At 39.3% G+C, this 14,089-nt stretch overlaps 2 protein-coding genes across 2 annotated transcripts in view; one reads left to right on the top strand and one right to left on the bottom strand.

Moving 5' to 3' along the window:
- The window catches only part of EMC2 (ER membrane protein complex subunit 2), a 604,202-nt gene that overhangs the window by 426,803 nt on the left and 163,310 nt on the right, over positions 1-14,089 (bottom strand). The gene's annotated exons all lie outside the window — the stretch shown is intronic.
- LOC146601988 (carbonic anhydrase 3-like) overlaps positions 13,958-14,089 on the top strand; it is a 10,808-nt gene continuing 10,676 nt past the window's right edge. The window contains exon 1 of the mRNA XM_085314452.1: positions 13,958-14,055. Within this exon, the coding sequence (XP_085170578.1) occupies positions 14,019-14,055 (37 nt within the window). The 5' untranslated portion in view covers positions 13,958-14,018. The remainder of the gene's footprint in view (positions 14,056-14,089) is intronic.

Here is a 14,089-nt window from a genome sequence, read left to right as displayed (position 1 = left end):
CAGATCCTCATAGAGGATGGGCAAAGGGATATGGGAGATCTTTTCCCTCATAAGGGGCCAGCAAAGTGCTGCCTTGGCCTTTGCTGTTGACATGTATGGTGAGGAGTTGAACTGAAATCAAAAGAGCTGATTATAAACTTAGAATTCTGCATATTCCTCAGTGCTATTCTTGGCTGGGTGTGTGTGCTAGATGGCTTTCCTACCTACAGCAGTCCTTTTTGCTGGTTTTTGGGGCAGGGAATGGCTTCAGAGTATCTTGCCTACATTTTGTCCTCCATAGCACAGATTTGTCACTATGACAGGATATCACTACTCCATGTAACTACTGTTTTCTTCCTCATCATACTAAACAAACAAAAGCTTTAATTATTTGGCAATAAGAAGAAATGATTTAATGAATATCCAAGTGACTGTTTAAGCAAATCTTAATAACAGCAGATCTTAGTCTTAAGTCAAGGCTAAGACTTCATGATCTGTTTGGATGACAGATGACAGAAATATCTGATATGTTCTGGCCAAAGTAGCCGTTTTACAGCACCTACGGTAAATGGATCTAAAAAAAGACTACTCCACAACTACGAGATACTGTTTTTATTCACATCCTTTATTTTCTCAAAATAATCTTTGATAGCAACTTTTTTTAATACACATTTTGATTATAGGAGAAAGAACAGGAAGTGATTTATGTTATAGGATGATTTATTAGATGATGTTCATGCGATTATAAATGTCTGAGGTCCCATTCCACAACTGTTCCACTGTTGAATGTCCATCTTCCGCTGAGGGGATCTGGCTTCCTAGGTTTACCTGAAATAGAGGTGACTGATGCAAGTGCCGGCTGTGTTCAGAGCTGGCTATTTAGTTCCTGCAGTGCATCAATAGATACTTTTTTTTTTTCTTTTAAAGGAAATGAATCTCATAGTTCATAGTATTTGCATCCAGATCTTTGTAAAATGTTTCCAGATTTTGATATACGATCCAGCTCCACTACTGGAGGTTATTTAAGCATGCTAAGAAGGGGAATGTTACTTGCTTCGACTGAGTCTCCAGTGCTAAAATGGCAATTTACAAAGGAGAAACATCAATTCTTGTTTAATGCATATTTTTCCTGAAAAGTAAGAAAATATTCTTAATACTAAATGACTCATGTTTAGGAACACTCCTGTGATCAGATTGTGTGTATAGGCATGACTCTTAAAATATATACCTTTGATGGAGAAACACTTTGGTATATGACTTTGGGCATCCTGAACCACATCCTGTGGTATTTTCATATTGAGAGGACTATCAATATGGGCTGAATGCAATTAGAAAACCCTTCAAAACAGGATAAGGAGACAAAGACAATTAATGGTTCCACAGGATTCATTCTATTCCATGGTATGAGGATTTTAGTAAGCTGTCACTCCTAAAAACAAAACAAAACAAAACAAAAAATCCCACCAAAGACAAAACAAAACTCCAGTGGGCCAGGTGTTAGCCTAAAGCTCCTCTGCACATTGCATAGGCTACGTGTTAAGCTGCTGCACACATACTGCACTGCTGATCTCCACATGCACTTCCAAATGTCAGCTACATAGACAAGGAAATAATCACAGACTGGTGGTACATATACACATGTATATCAGTTTACTCCGTACATCCAAAATTTCCACTTTCTGGAATTTTAGGATGCTTAATAGTGAGTGTTAATAGACATAAGCTTAGCAGTTTACCACACAAAGTAAGAAGACTATACACTATTATCAAAAGCAGTAGACTACTGTCAAAACTGGTAGCTTTGGCAGGATTCAATCGAGAGGATGTCCTGTACACAATGAAATATTGTGAAATATACTGATGCTAAAAAGAGACTTAAGATACTGTTTGTTTGGGTTTTTTTAAGGCTCTACTAGTTCGCATAGAAATAGCTTAAATGCTGACTAATTTTAGAGATTGTATTGGATAAAGGTTAGCTGATTTCATGGATAATGTATCTAGTAATTTAAAAAGAATTCTTTGTATTTATTTGTGTGGTTTAGGTAGACTTTTATTTTACTATATTTGAGCATAATGTTTTGTCACGATTACAGGGGGTTTTTAATGGACAAAAGTGGTTAAACATGGACCTTTGTTAAACTCAGACAAGTAGAATAAAAGCTTGAGAACAATGCACTGGATGCTCAGATGGTGGTGATTACGTAAATCTTTTTCATGTTTGAGTACAAGACAATCTGGAGTACTCCGTAAAATCATTAATAAAACTAAACTTATTTATAAAGATAAAATATTACTACCCACACTTCTCCCAAATGCAATGATTTCACTCTGCGGAAACACTAATCGTGCAATAGGATCTCTGACCGAAAAAATATCTTCTGTCTACCACAAGTGAGTTTTCTTTGGGGGGGGGGGGTTGCAAAAACAGAACAGATTCCTGGCACTTTTAACACTGATAGATTACTGACAGAATTTCTCCATTCAAGAGGATGCACAGTTCTCAGGAGAAGCTTCATTCCTTCTAGTTTGTTGTTTTTACAAACTGTAATTTAAGGATAAAATATTTTTACACAATGCAAGTGGATGACAAGGTATTAAAAGAAATACATCTGAGGAACAAATGGCAGTCCAATTGTGTGAGAACCGATAAAGCAGTATTGCGAAACTGCAAGAAATTTTCTTATCTTACATTTTTTCATGCCTGATGACCATATTCAAACTAGAACAGAGAAGGGAGAAGAGCAGCATTTGAGGTCATTCCACCATAAACAAACTTAATCAGACCTTGAGAAGCTGAAGAGACCCTTCACTAAAAATTATTTTGCCATTCATCATGAAATCTTGTCAGTTCCTCACCACAGCCACACACATGGCAGCAAACACAGCAGGTAGTGCTCTGTGGAGGAAGCTCCAGCTGGTACATGTCCACCTGTGTGAGATCACCCATGGCTTCACAAGCATATTCCTTAGGATGTCTTGAGCTGATTGCCTAAGGTTTCCTGAAGGTTCAGTGTCACATCCAAGGAGCTCTCCTTCAGAAGTGCTTCTTCTTGCTTTCTGGAGAAATCTCCCTGTGGAAGAATGGGGCTGTCAGAGGAGGAGCCAGTGACTGGGAAGCTGCGATACTGCTCAGCTCCTTGGAGGAGTGACCTGTTCTCTGGGTTTCATATTTTGCTTTTCCATGTAACTGATATGGTGACATAGCCCTGTGAGAGCTTAGTTGGGTAACCTTAGTGGTGGATGTTCTTGCTTCAGTAGCCAAAACAGTAGAATTTGCAGTATCCCTTTCAGGTGTTTATTGAGATGAATATTTTCTCCTGGTAGCTAGCTACGTGCTGAAAACGTCTTTGATCTGAGTCAGCAGCAATTAGTTGACAGTCTCTGCCAGCAGCCTAGGGCAGCTCAGGAAAGCTGTAGATGTCATATGTCTTCTAAAGGAAGAGGTTTGAGATTTGAACTCTGGAACTCTAGATTGCAGAGTAGATTGTCTGATATGCAGAACATGAATGTACCCTTTGGAAATTATTACAGAAACTCTGGGAGTGATTAGATGATTTGGTAAGAATTAAGCCTAATCTTGGACAGCTTGCAGTACAGATGTAACCTGCAACTGCAGATGCGTGGAGTTCTCTGACCTTCTTGCATTTGGTGTACATAAAATGATAAACCTATTTGGAATCTTATATAGTTCTCTGAGGTTTGTAGCAGCCAACTTGAGAACAGAGCTGAGCAAAATTTTTCATGCAAATATTTTATGCAGTTTCTGATCAGCGAGTTTGAACTGAATCTGGTGATAGGTATTATTAAAATAAATGGAAAAAATACTAGAAAGTAAAACATTTTGTTTTGATATATTCATTTTCATTTTAGATAACAACATATACTCAAATTGAATTTATTTAAAAAAATTAAAACTAAATAATGAAAATGATGCCAATGATAACACTGAATTTAAAAATTGTATTAACTCACTCTTTTTCTTACTTTTTTTTTTAGTTTTCTGTTAGCAAACAGTGCATGACATTATTAATTCAGAGAATTTGACTTATGATAGTATTTCTGGTGACACTAATATTCACTCTAAATTTTGTATTTTTTGTTGCTCATGATGTAGTATTAAGAAGTATCTTGTATATATTTGCACACATATTTTGGTTATGCAAGTGTATGTGTTTTTGTGTGTGCAAATTTGTTACTAGAAAATGAAGACATGTCCACATGTTGTTGTCTCTACCTTTGCAGTCTAATATTTTCAGAAGATAAAATGACACAGATTAGAGGTGGGTAAGTCATCTGTCCTCATCTCTGGAGAAAGTCAAGATTTGTCTTGTACTTTTCTGTTGCTTTGGCAAATTAATGCTAAACATTCCAGGTGAAAGAGGAAAGACATACATTTCATGACCATAATGTTCTCTTCCATAACATCCACCTCTCATTTTATCCTGTGGTAAGACTTGATGTTAACATTGCTGCTGAACTGGAAGACAAAGAATCAGTACAGTAGCATAAGCTCCCTTCTCGATTTCTCATCAAGTATTCCTAATTTTATCACATTTTGTTAGCTTTAGTCTCTGGAGCTTAACTGGAAAGCAATTATTTGAATTAAACTATTTTGAAAAAGATCTTAATCATGGCATGCATTTTCCCAGCAGCATCTCTGAATTTATAGCTAAACAAATGCTACTGGTCCTGGAATACACAGATGAAAATTGTAGGCTTGTTGCCCAGTTGTGTGTGTAAGATCTATAATTGAAACACCGGGTTCATTGCCTCTGTCAGAAAAGGTATAGTGATGCAAGATTATAAAAATATTTTCCATGTCTAACGCCTCCAAATACTTTGCTATAATTTCTGCAGAGTATCTTTGAAAAAGCATGTAGCTAAGACTGAGAAAGTGCCCAGTTAGAGGCACACAGAAAAAGAATGAACAGTGAAACTCGCTAGACAAATACCTAGGTCTTTCCTTTGGGAAGCAGGCTGGAAAAATATTAGCATAAATTTCAAGCTGTTGTCAATATGTAATCTGCTGTTCCTTCCACCTAGCATGCTGCTTGTAGATTGTAACTTAACAAATTGTCACAATTACATAGTTGTTCATGTATAGATTATAAACATGACCATCACTATAGTTGCAGAAGCTGCAGTTAATACCAGAGGGCACCTCTCTGGTCATTCCTTGGAATGATGCTGTTACTCTTTCCAAAAATCCTTTGAGTGCAACACAAAATAACAGTAGTCACTATTATTCCTGTGAGCATGAAGCATAAATTTCCTTATTCCTAACTTATCGTATCAAGATCCTTTATAGTCTTCTTTGCAGATAAGTTACGAAGATGCGAGTGTTTGTGCTAGAACATATTCTGTCCTTGCCTAGAACAGTTCCATATTGACATATATGGTTTACAAGTAAAAACGTTTCCAGTAAAGTATCCAAAATGTATACTGATATGTTTACTGCCTTTATAGGTAGCACTGACACATATTTCAGGTCAGGAGTTAAGAGCTTAGTTCTGAAACGTTCTGAGTGCTTTGGCTCTGTATTTCAAAAGTATTTCTGTACTTCTGCACTAATGTTGGTATGTGGGTAGTGCACTAAGACGGCTATCAGGTTTGAATAGCTAGCTGCCTGTGGTTCAATCACATAAAATATATCTAGCATCTACCATCAAAACTCAAAGTCTTGGCATCAACTCAGGAGAAAAGATTTTTTCAAAATCTATAATGTAGAGGTGGATTGGGCAAGTGAAACATTTGTAGAGAATGGAGAATAAAATCATGGAGAAAGTTAATAAAAACTGAAAAAAGGAGTCTGAGGAACAGAAAGATATAGAAGGGTTGGAGTGGAGGAGAAAAAATAGCAAAATCTTTTGTGCTAGATTGATTGTTGTACATGCTAAACTGTCAGATCAACAGCATTTCAGTTAGCTACATTAGCAACTTTAAAGTGCAGATGTGTTGCAAAATCCATAGCCCAAGCTTGTAAGGGGTCTACTAAAGAAAGCTGAATATAGTAGAGGAGACCATGCATATGCATCTGTATAAATTGAACAGAAATGGAGACTTAAAATATAGAGAATGGATTCCAGGGATTTTGCCCATAAACCTAAAACAAAATTGGAAATTTTGTATTTCCAATTGCAAAATGGTGTACCAACTGCAAAATCTCTATTACTGAATCTTGTAATAGATTTTTACAAATTATGTCCCAGGATCACTTGCATATCATTCTTTTAGTGTGTTTTTGTGGGGTTTGTCAGAAAGATCTTTTTTATGTACTACTATTTTCCTTAAACTGTTCTCAGTCTCTGAAGACTTTTCATGTTTTCATGTTGCTGAAATTTCTGTATTTGACGCAGATGAGGTTCCTTATACTGACTCATTTATAAATACATATTCCTAACACTTGCCTTATATAATGTTTATACTTCAAAACACCAATTTATCCTCTTCTGACTTAAGAGATGATACTTTCAAAGTTTCTAAGCTGTTTTGTGGTGTCAGAGTAAAATCTTAACTCCATTAAAGGGAACAGAACCACAAGTGTTGACAGAAATGGGATGCTGGGCTCTGACCTTTAGAAGTGCACAAATTATATGGATTCATAAGGAATGATTTTCTCAGGGCTTTGGGACACATGCACCTCTAGGGATTTTTGGAAGATGATTAGGGACTGAAATCTCTTCTGCCTGCAGAGGGCATATTTCAAGGGAAATACATCTAGTGATTTTCTTACAAAATGCTCTTTAAGGAAGATGGATCTTACTAGAAAATATGTATAAAATATTTCTGATTTTCTGCATCATTAACTAGTCTATACATATCACTAAAGTGTTTTACACAAAGCTCTGGGTCCATATCTTACTAACTCTCCTAGCCTCATCTTAACATTTCTGTGGTTTGGTTAGAACCGCTCTCAGGTGGATGTTACTGCCATTTAAAATGAAGGTCATACATTAAGCTCTACCTTGATAAAATGGAGTTGCCAATCTGCTGGAATTTCCAAATGGACACGTCCAAAGCTTATAAAAGCAAATACTACAGGTCAGATTCTCATACTTGGATTATTTCAAGTCTGACTGTGCCAGTGTGTATAAAAGTAGACAGCCCAACTCAGATTTGGATTTCAGTGTGAATGCCATACAAGCAAATTCCTGTGAGAAAACTAGGAGAGTCATCTTCCTGCAGTTTGGAAGATGTGTCTTACACAGGCAGTACATTTTTGTTCTACCAGATCTGTATGTGATGCTTAATAAATTTACTACATTTTTTTGCTACTGATACTCTTTTAAGTACCACGTTCACTTTAACAGACTGTCACAAAAAAATCTTGCTTATATTTTGGTTTCTTTTGCTAAATCTGAACTCTGTTTTACTGTTTTCGTGTTTATTGTCTCTCATGGACTAAATAGAAGCTCTGCAAATGGCAATGTACGTTCTGAACTATAGCATGAGAATGATGGGATTTTGCAAGTGAGCTGCTAGAAAGAGATTTGAAGACACATTGCTGAATTATAGGCCTCCTGAAATAGAAATAGACATTAAAAGTCTGCCTAATGTTTGTCTAGATGTGCTAGATTCTGCTCCTCATTTAATTAAGTAAATGTAGCTGAATAACTCATGTTGTATAAAAACAACCAAACTGACCCAATATGTTTCTCCTTTCTCCTTTGGCAGATCTTCCAGCAAAGACCTGGCTGTTAATGGGGGTTTCCATTCATGCCTACAATGTTTTCCATAGCATGGCATGCATCTCAGTGGACTGGAAGACATATGACAATTTGGCTTTTTGGCTGTGGCATGCCACCATGGCATCCCTCAATCAAAAGCAATGTGACATGCCTTTCTTGTACTGCCTGGAATGCAATGTGCAATATGTCAAAAAATATTGCTGCCCCTTCCATATTTTGTATTATCAGATTCCTTTCTGCTGTATTGTTTTCTTCCACAAGCTATTAAATATAATGGAAGATATTTTATATTTAGATTGACCATAAGGACTGAATAAATACTCTTGCTCACTTAACAATGTTCTCACTGTGGGCACGTTGTGTGCTCCGGTAAAGCCCCATGTATGAAATCACCCATGTGAAATAGCCCTAAGCACGGTGGAACCTGGAAAGCTTAACTTTGAGCAGGGGAATTCTTGAATTACATCCTGCTGGTATATTTACTTCTGTGTCCCCTTACAGGCAGCCATTCTTAGCTGTTATGTTTGCCTCTGGAGACTGCTGGAAATTAACCTACTGAGGTGGAGCAGCACTTTGGATGTTCTAGTTATGTCAAGGTATTGGCCAAGCCGGCCATGACTGGAGGAGTCCAAAGCTGCTGTAAGTCACTTTTCCACACATCATTCTTCCATATGTGCTTTGTGTGCTCTGGGTAAAGCCACAGTTCTGAGCCATTTTCCAGACTCTGCTTATTCGTCCTTTCCTTACCCAAACAAACTGTCTTTGATTTCAGTTAAGTTATTTTTATGAGTGAGATAAGCAAGATTGTGCATGTTGTTTACTTGGCAGAGATGAACACTGCATCTGAATGGTACATCCAACAGAAAGTGTCCCACATCTACAGGACTTTTATTAGCACTTGTCCCTCTGTTTCAATCTTCCTTTTAGGTGACAGATTTGCAAGATCTCTTTTGGATGAATAGTAATTTACTAGTTATGTATCTGACAGGATCACATTTGACTTATTCTGAAAAGCTTTGGAAATAAACTGTGATCTTGTCATTGGGTACCAGCTTCAGACAAGCGTGTATCTACAATGTGTGCAGGTTAAAACCTCTTAGTTTTGTCTACATTTTATCCCCTATATTTCTCTTTGATTACATGAATGTGTGATGCATGTACTTGCCCATTTTGCATGGGTGACTTTATTAGCATAAAAGAGAAGCAGTTTATCATGAAGACTGCTGTTTTACTCCAGCAGTGATTGGATCCTACTACTACTGGATATTATGTATTTACAGATACAGCAGTGATAGGAAGCTGTCAACCATCTTTCAAAGCTAATACATTAGCAACATTCTTTAATTAACTCGCTTTTCATTTTATGTGGCTTACTTTCTACTGAGTCCTGACTRAAAAATAGAATGCAGACAAAGTAACTGAGATTTGCCTGTAATCATACTGTATGTGCAATATTATGGGACCTTTCCATAAAAGGAGTGTAAGAGAAGCCAGGTTTAGTATTTATTCAGCCTGTGCTTCACGTAGCTACCAGCGTAGGGCTACAAAGATGATCAGAGGGCTGGAGCACCTGCCCTATTAGGAACGGCTGYGAGAGCTGGGCCTSTTCAGCCTGGGGAAGAGAAGACTGAGGGGGGGTCTGATCAATGTGTACAAGTACCTGAAGGGAGGGTGTCAAGGGGAYRGGGACAAACTCTTTTCAGTTGTCTCACGCGAAAGGACTAGAGGCAGTGGACACAAACTGAACCACAGGAAATTCCGCCTGAATGTGAGGGGGAATTTCTTCCCTGTGAGAGTGACAGAGCACCGGCACAGGTTGCCCAGAGAGGTTGTGGAGTCTCCTTCTCTGGAGTTATTCAAGGCCCGCCTGGATGCAACCCTGTCTACCATGCTCTAGGTGAGTGGGGAGGTTGGACTAGATGATCTCCAGAGGTCCCTTCCAACCTTACTGATTCTATGATTCTATGATTCCAGTTGACACTCAGATCACATCTACCTGTAAGAACAAAATCAGAATAGTTGGAACAAACGCACAATTTCCCTTCTGCAAGTAACTGTAGAATCACAAATGAACTTCACTAATGCTTTTTAGACCCAACCATTAATGATGCTGCTGAAATCTGACATTCTCTTTGGTCAGCTTGATTGACCATTCACTTTTTTCCTCTTACTTTTGTTTCTCTGAATTCTCAAATCTTTATCTTTCTGATGAACCAAATGTTGGTTTGCTACGAGCTCCATGAGCTCCCACAGTGCTAGAACTGAGTATTACTGCATTACGTTCTTGAGGGACAGTAACCTCCTGATTGAGGCAGAGATTAAGGAGGACCCACCTTGGATTCCCTGCTGTTTTGTACTCTGATGTACTCACAGATAAAACAACCTCAAACTGGATTTTAAAAAGCATKTAAGAGATGTAGGACTACTTTTATGTGTGCCATCATTAAAAATTCTGTACCTCAATTCTCCACCTGAAAAATGGGTATAATACTCTTTTCAGAGGATACTGGAAGACGTTTTATTAGTAGGAAACTGCAGTATTGTGAGGGAGTAATTTTGCAGCTGGGTAGGCAGAAAAGCTTGTTTTTCACAAATGACCTAAACTGATCTTGTTACTCTCTCGCTTTTGCTATTTCAGATGTACATTGACCTTCTATGTGTCAAAGTTTTAGAAAAATAAACAAAGCATTTCAACACAGCTGTGAATGTACTYGATAACTCTGTTCTTCTTAGATGTTTAGAATATTGGACATTTTTAATCATAATGGCTTTTCCACGACAGAAGTATTTACTTCCTAAAGAAAGAGATGTTATGAAACTTACATAATAATGTTAAGTACTACATTTTCTATTTTTGTTCTATCTTTGATGATGAAAGCAAAAGCAAAAGAATAGCAGCAAAAAGTCAGTGAAACACTSTGATATGACTCAGTGTCTGGGGCTGACTCCAAGTAATTACAGTGCTGATCCTAGCATTTGTCACTTGTATGTAAATCAGTGCCTAGAAGATGCAGTGTGCAAAAGCTGACAAAGAGCTTCCTCTGTGTGTGCAATAGAATCAGGTAAAGCTCACTGGAAAGCTAAATTATGAAGACTTTTGCTGTAGCTGTGGGACTCCTTAGTAGAGAAGACTGCAAATTCTCATTCAGAACAGCAAATTGAAACATCAGTGAAAGAGCTGGCTTGCATCTTTTTATGTGTAATACAAATCACGTCCTTACCTCCATAAATGGCTGCAGTAAGCATTTTTTGTATATATGAAATTGATTATACGTCCCTCTGAGCCTTCAATAAACAAACCTACTAAAGCTGTCTGTTTATACAGGCAGAAAATAAGCTGCTCCAATTAGAATTTCATGAGCTCATAAATGTTTCTGTCTAACAAGATGAGGTAGAAACCATTTCAAAAGGATTAATGACTAAGCTTTCTGAATTAAAATTGCAACAGGTGTCAATTTTATATGCCTGTCCTTACAAACAAATGTGACATTATTCATTTGATTGATGACAAAGAGTACGTTTTCTTTTGTTTAAAAGAGTTCTCTTTTAAAAGCAAAAGTTATTTTTCGTACTGTCATTTCTAAATCATTTCGTATTATTTTCTTAATTTAATTCTGCCTAAATAAGATATGAAGAACTAAATTTTATAAGGAGACTTTTACGATGAGCATGTATTTGTATCTTTAAAGATGACAAGAAGTACCTCTGTGGATGTATGTGTTTCAGTCTGATAAGATACACAGTTTTATATATAAAGACACTATATAAAACCTTTATAATTTTAATTTGGTGAAGTTTCTTAATGTACTTTAACTCATGTTTGCAGTCAGCAAGCAAGGTGAAAAATACCTGCAGACATCAGGGAAGTAGTCACAGCTATAGCAGTAGGGCTCACTTTCACAAGTTTTGTGTGTTTACAAGAGCACTTCAATTCATGCACTACTTTGTTTTGGCAAATGATTTGTGTCTGGTTGTGAATAGGATTTAATATCTATGCTACTGCCAAATATAAAAATCAGCACATATGTATTATCTGATATTTCTAGATCTGATATTTCTATTTTCTATTTCCTTTAGAGGCTTTTTGAGGTCTGCTCTGTGTCATGTTCTGCCTGGTCAGCCCTAGAAGGGCATCAGGCCATTTGTCCACAAAGTCTCACACAGCTTTCATATGAYGAGCATCATTTGAGGAAAATATGTTTTACTTCTGATTCACTCCCAAGCAAGAAAAAGACAGGGTGTATATAGACGAGATGGTTTACTAAACAAGTAACTTCCAAGAAGCCATTGTAGCTACCCTAAATAAAGTCCAAATTTAGTTATTTATTAGAATGGCAATATAACTAGAAGTGTAACCCTTTCCTTCCAGCTGGTTGTGGGATATAAAACACAACTAGATTAATCCTATGATCTRTGCTGTAGCTTCTGAATCTTTTTCCTGTACCCCACCAATAGATTGGGGTACAACTTCCGGAGTCTCAGAGCTGCAGATCTGGTTTCATGCTACTTTCTGGTGCTGACAGGGAACATGGAGCATTTGAACAACTTTGCTGCAACTCACAATGCCTCTTGGCAGACTCCAAAATATTTAGCTTGAGGTACTATCCAGCTCAAGGCAAGTAGTTTGAGGTAGATTTAGCTTGAGGTAGATTTGATTGTAGTAGCCATAACATGGAGTGAGGAAGGCATGGGAGATTGTGGTGAAGTTAGTATTTGAAAGAAGCTTTGACTATGTACAGATACAAAGCCAACTATCAGAGCCATAGTGATTACTACTTCTCCATCATCTGAAAAGTAGCTGTTTTCCTGACTGAAATACAGATTTGTAAGCTTACTAATATGACAAATGCTTGCTTTTGCTCAGGGGGATGAAATACCACCCTCTGTTCTGATTTCTCTCCACACAGAGACATATCCTATGATGGATCCAGTCTGAATTTCCACCAGTTATGCCTCATTCACATTCTTTTCCACTGGATGCTAGCAGACTAAACAGTTGTAAAGAGTTGTACTTTGGAGTTCGGCCTCAGTGTGGGTTTAGGCTCTGTGTGCCCACATGGGTGAATCACTTGCAGGATGAACAGCAAGCTAGCAGATGTGTGTAGTTTTGCACTCAACTTGTTGTAAAGCTCCCTGAATAAATGAGAATCAGCTCAACAAAATCAAATCTGAATTTGACATAATAACAAGGTATGGTCTTCTCGGAAGTTGTTAAAGGCTAGCTTTACATAAAGCATTGATTTTGGAGATGAAGAGATAGCCTTTTAGGCAGACATAATGTCTTTATGAGTTGCTAATATGGGAATTCAGGCTATACACAAAACCAGTGAGACAGAGCTCTGTAGTGCATTTGTGTTGGGTGCTTATYCAAACTCAGCTTCAGAACAGCTCTGCTGCACATGAAGAGGGGAAAGTATTGCAGGCTCTGCCTTGCTGGGGTATTGCATTCCCATCTGGCTGGCTCCTGTGGTTTGCTGGGCAGGTTAACTCCCCAGGAGGTAATTCCAGCACTGCATGCCTCTCCTGCCACTCGAGCCTTGAAAGGCTGGAGAGGGACTGCCAAGCGTGACAAACAAACAGAGCAGCAGTCACACCCTAAGTGTGAGCAAGCTCCTTGTGCACTGCCCCAGCCCACGCAGAGGGGCAGCTGCAGCCAGGCCACCGCATGCCCTGGTGGTGGGGCTTCAGAGACCCACAACAGTGGCAGAGCGGGGGAGCTGTCATGGCCCTGTGTCAGCGACATCACAGTCCTGCTGCCCCTGGAGCCATAGCCCCCTGCTCCTGCTGGCCAYGCCAGAGTCTGCTGCCTGGCCCATGTCCCTATCTCTACCTGTGGGACCCTGAGGCAGGCGGGCAAGCCCCKCACCCTCTGCAGCGGCTGGCTGGCACCCTGCCGCTCTCACTGGGGCRTCAGTGCAAAGCAGTCCCTTCCTTTGGACTCCTCGGGGCAGGGCAGACTGAGACATTTTACAGGACATGGATAAAATGACTATTGAGTGACATTAGCATCTCTCTGCCTCGCAAATGAGCATGAGAATTTGGTTTAAATCGATGGTTTTCTCCTCGTGTGGGATTAAACGTGCTCCTGGAGCAGGAAGGGCCCGGGGGACCCCAGCTCCCTGCCTCTCCCCACGCCGGAGGCAGCGGGGCGGCGGGGGGGCGCAGGGCAGCGCGGCTCAGCCTGCCCCCGGTGCCTGCCCACCTCCTCACAGCCTCCTGCACCGCCCCCCGCCCGCCGCAGGGGAGGTCGTGAAGCCGCGGGAGTCTATAAAAAGCCCCGGGGRAGGAGGGCGAAGCTACCGCGCTGCGAGAGCTGGGGAAAAGAGGTGCCGAGGCGCGGGCAGAAAGACCATGGCYCAGTCCCTGTGGGGCTACGACAGCGACAACGGTGAGCGGGGCCCTAGGCTGCCGCCCTCCGTACC

The sequence above is a fragment of the Rhea americana genome, unplaced genomic scaffold (assembly GCF_003343005.1).
Source record: "Rhea americana isolate MKP2758 unplaced genomic scaffold, rheAme1 scaffold_0, whole genome shotgun sequence".
NCBI lineage: Eukaryota > Metazoa > Chordata > Aves > Rheiformes > Rheidae > Rhea > Rhea americana.
Note: the sequence above shows the minus strand (reverse complement) of the source record. Positions and strands in the feature narration are given on the sequence as shown.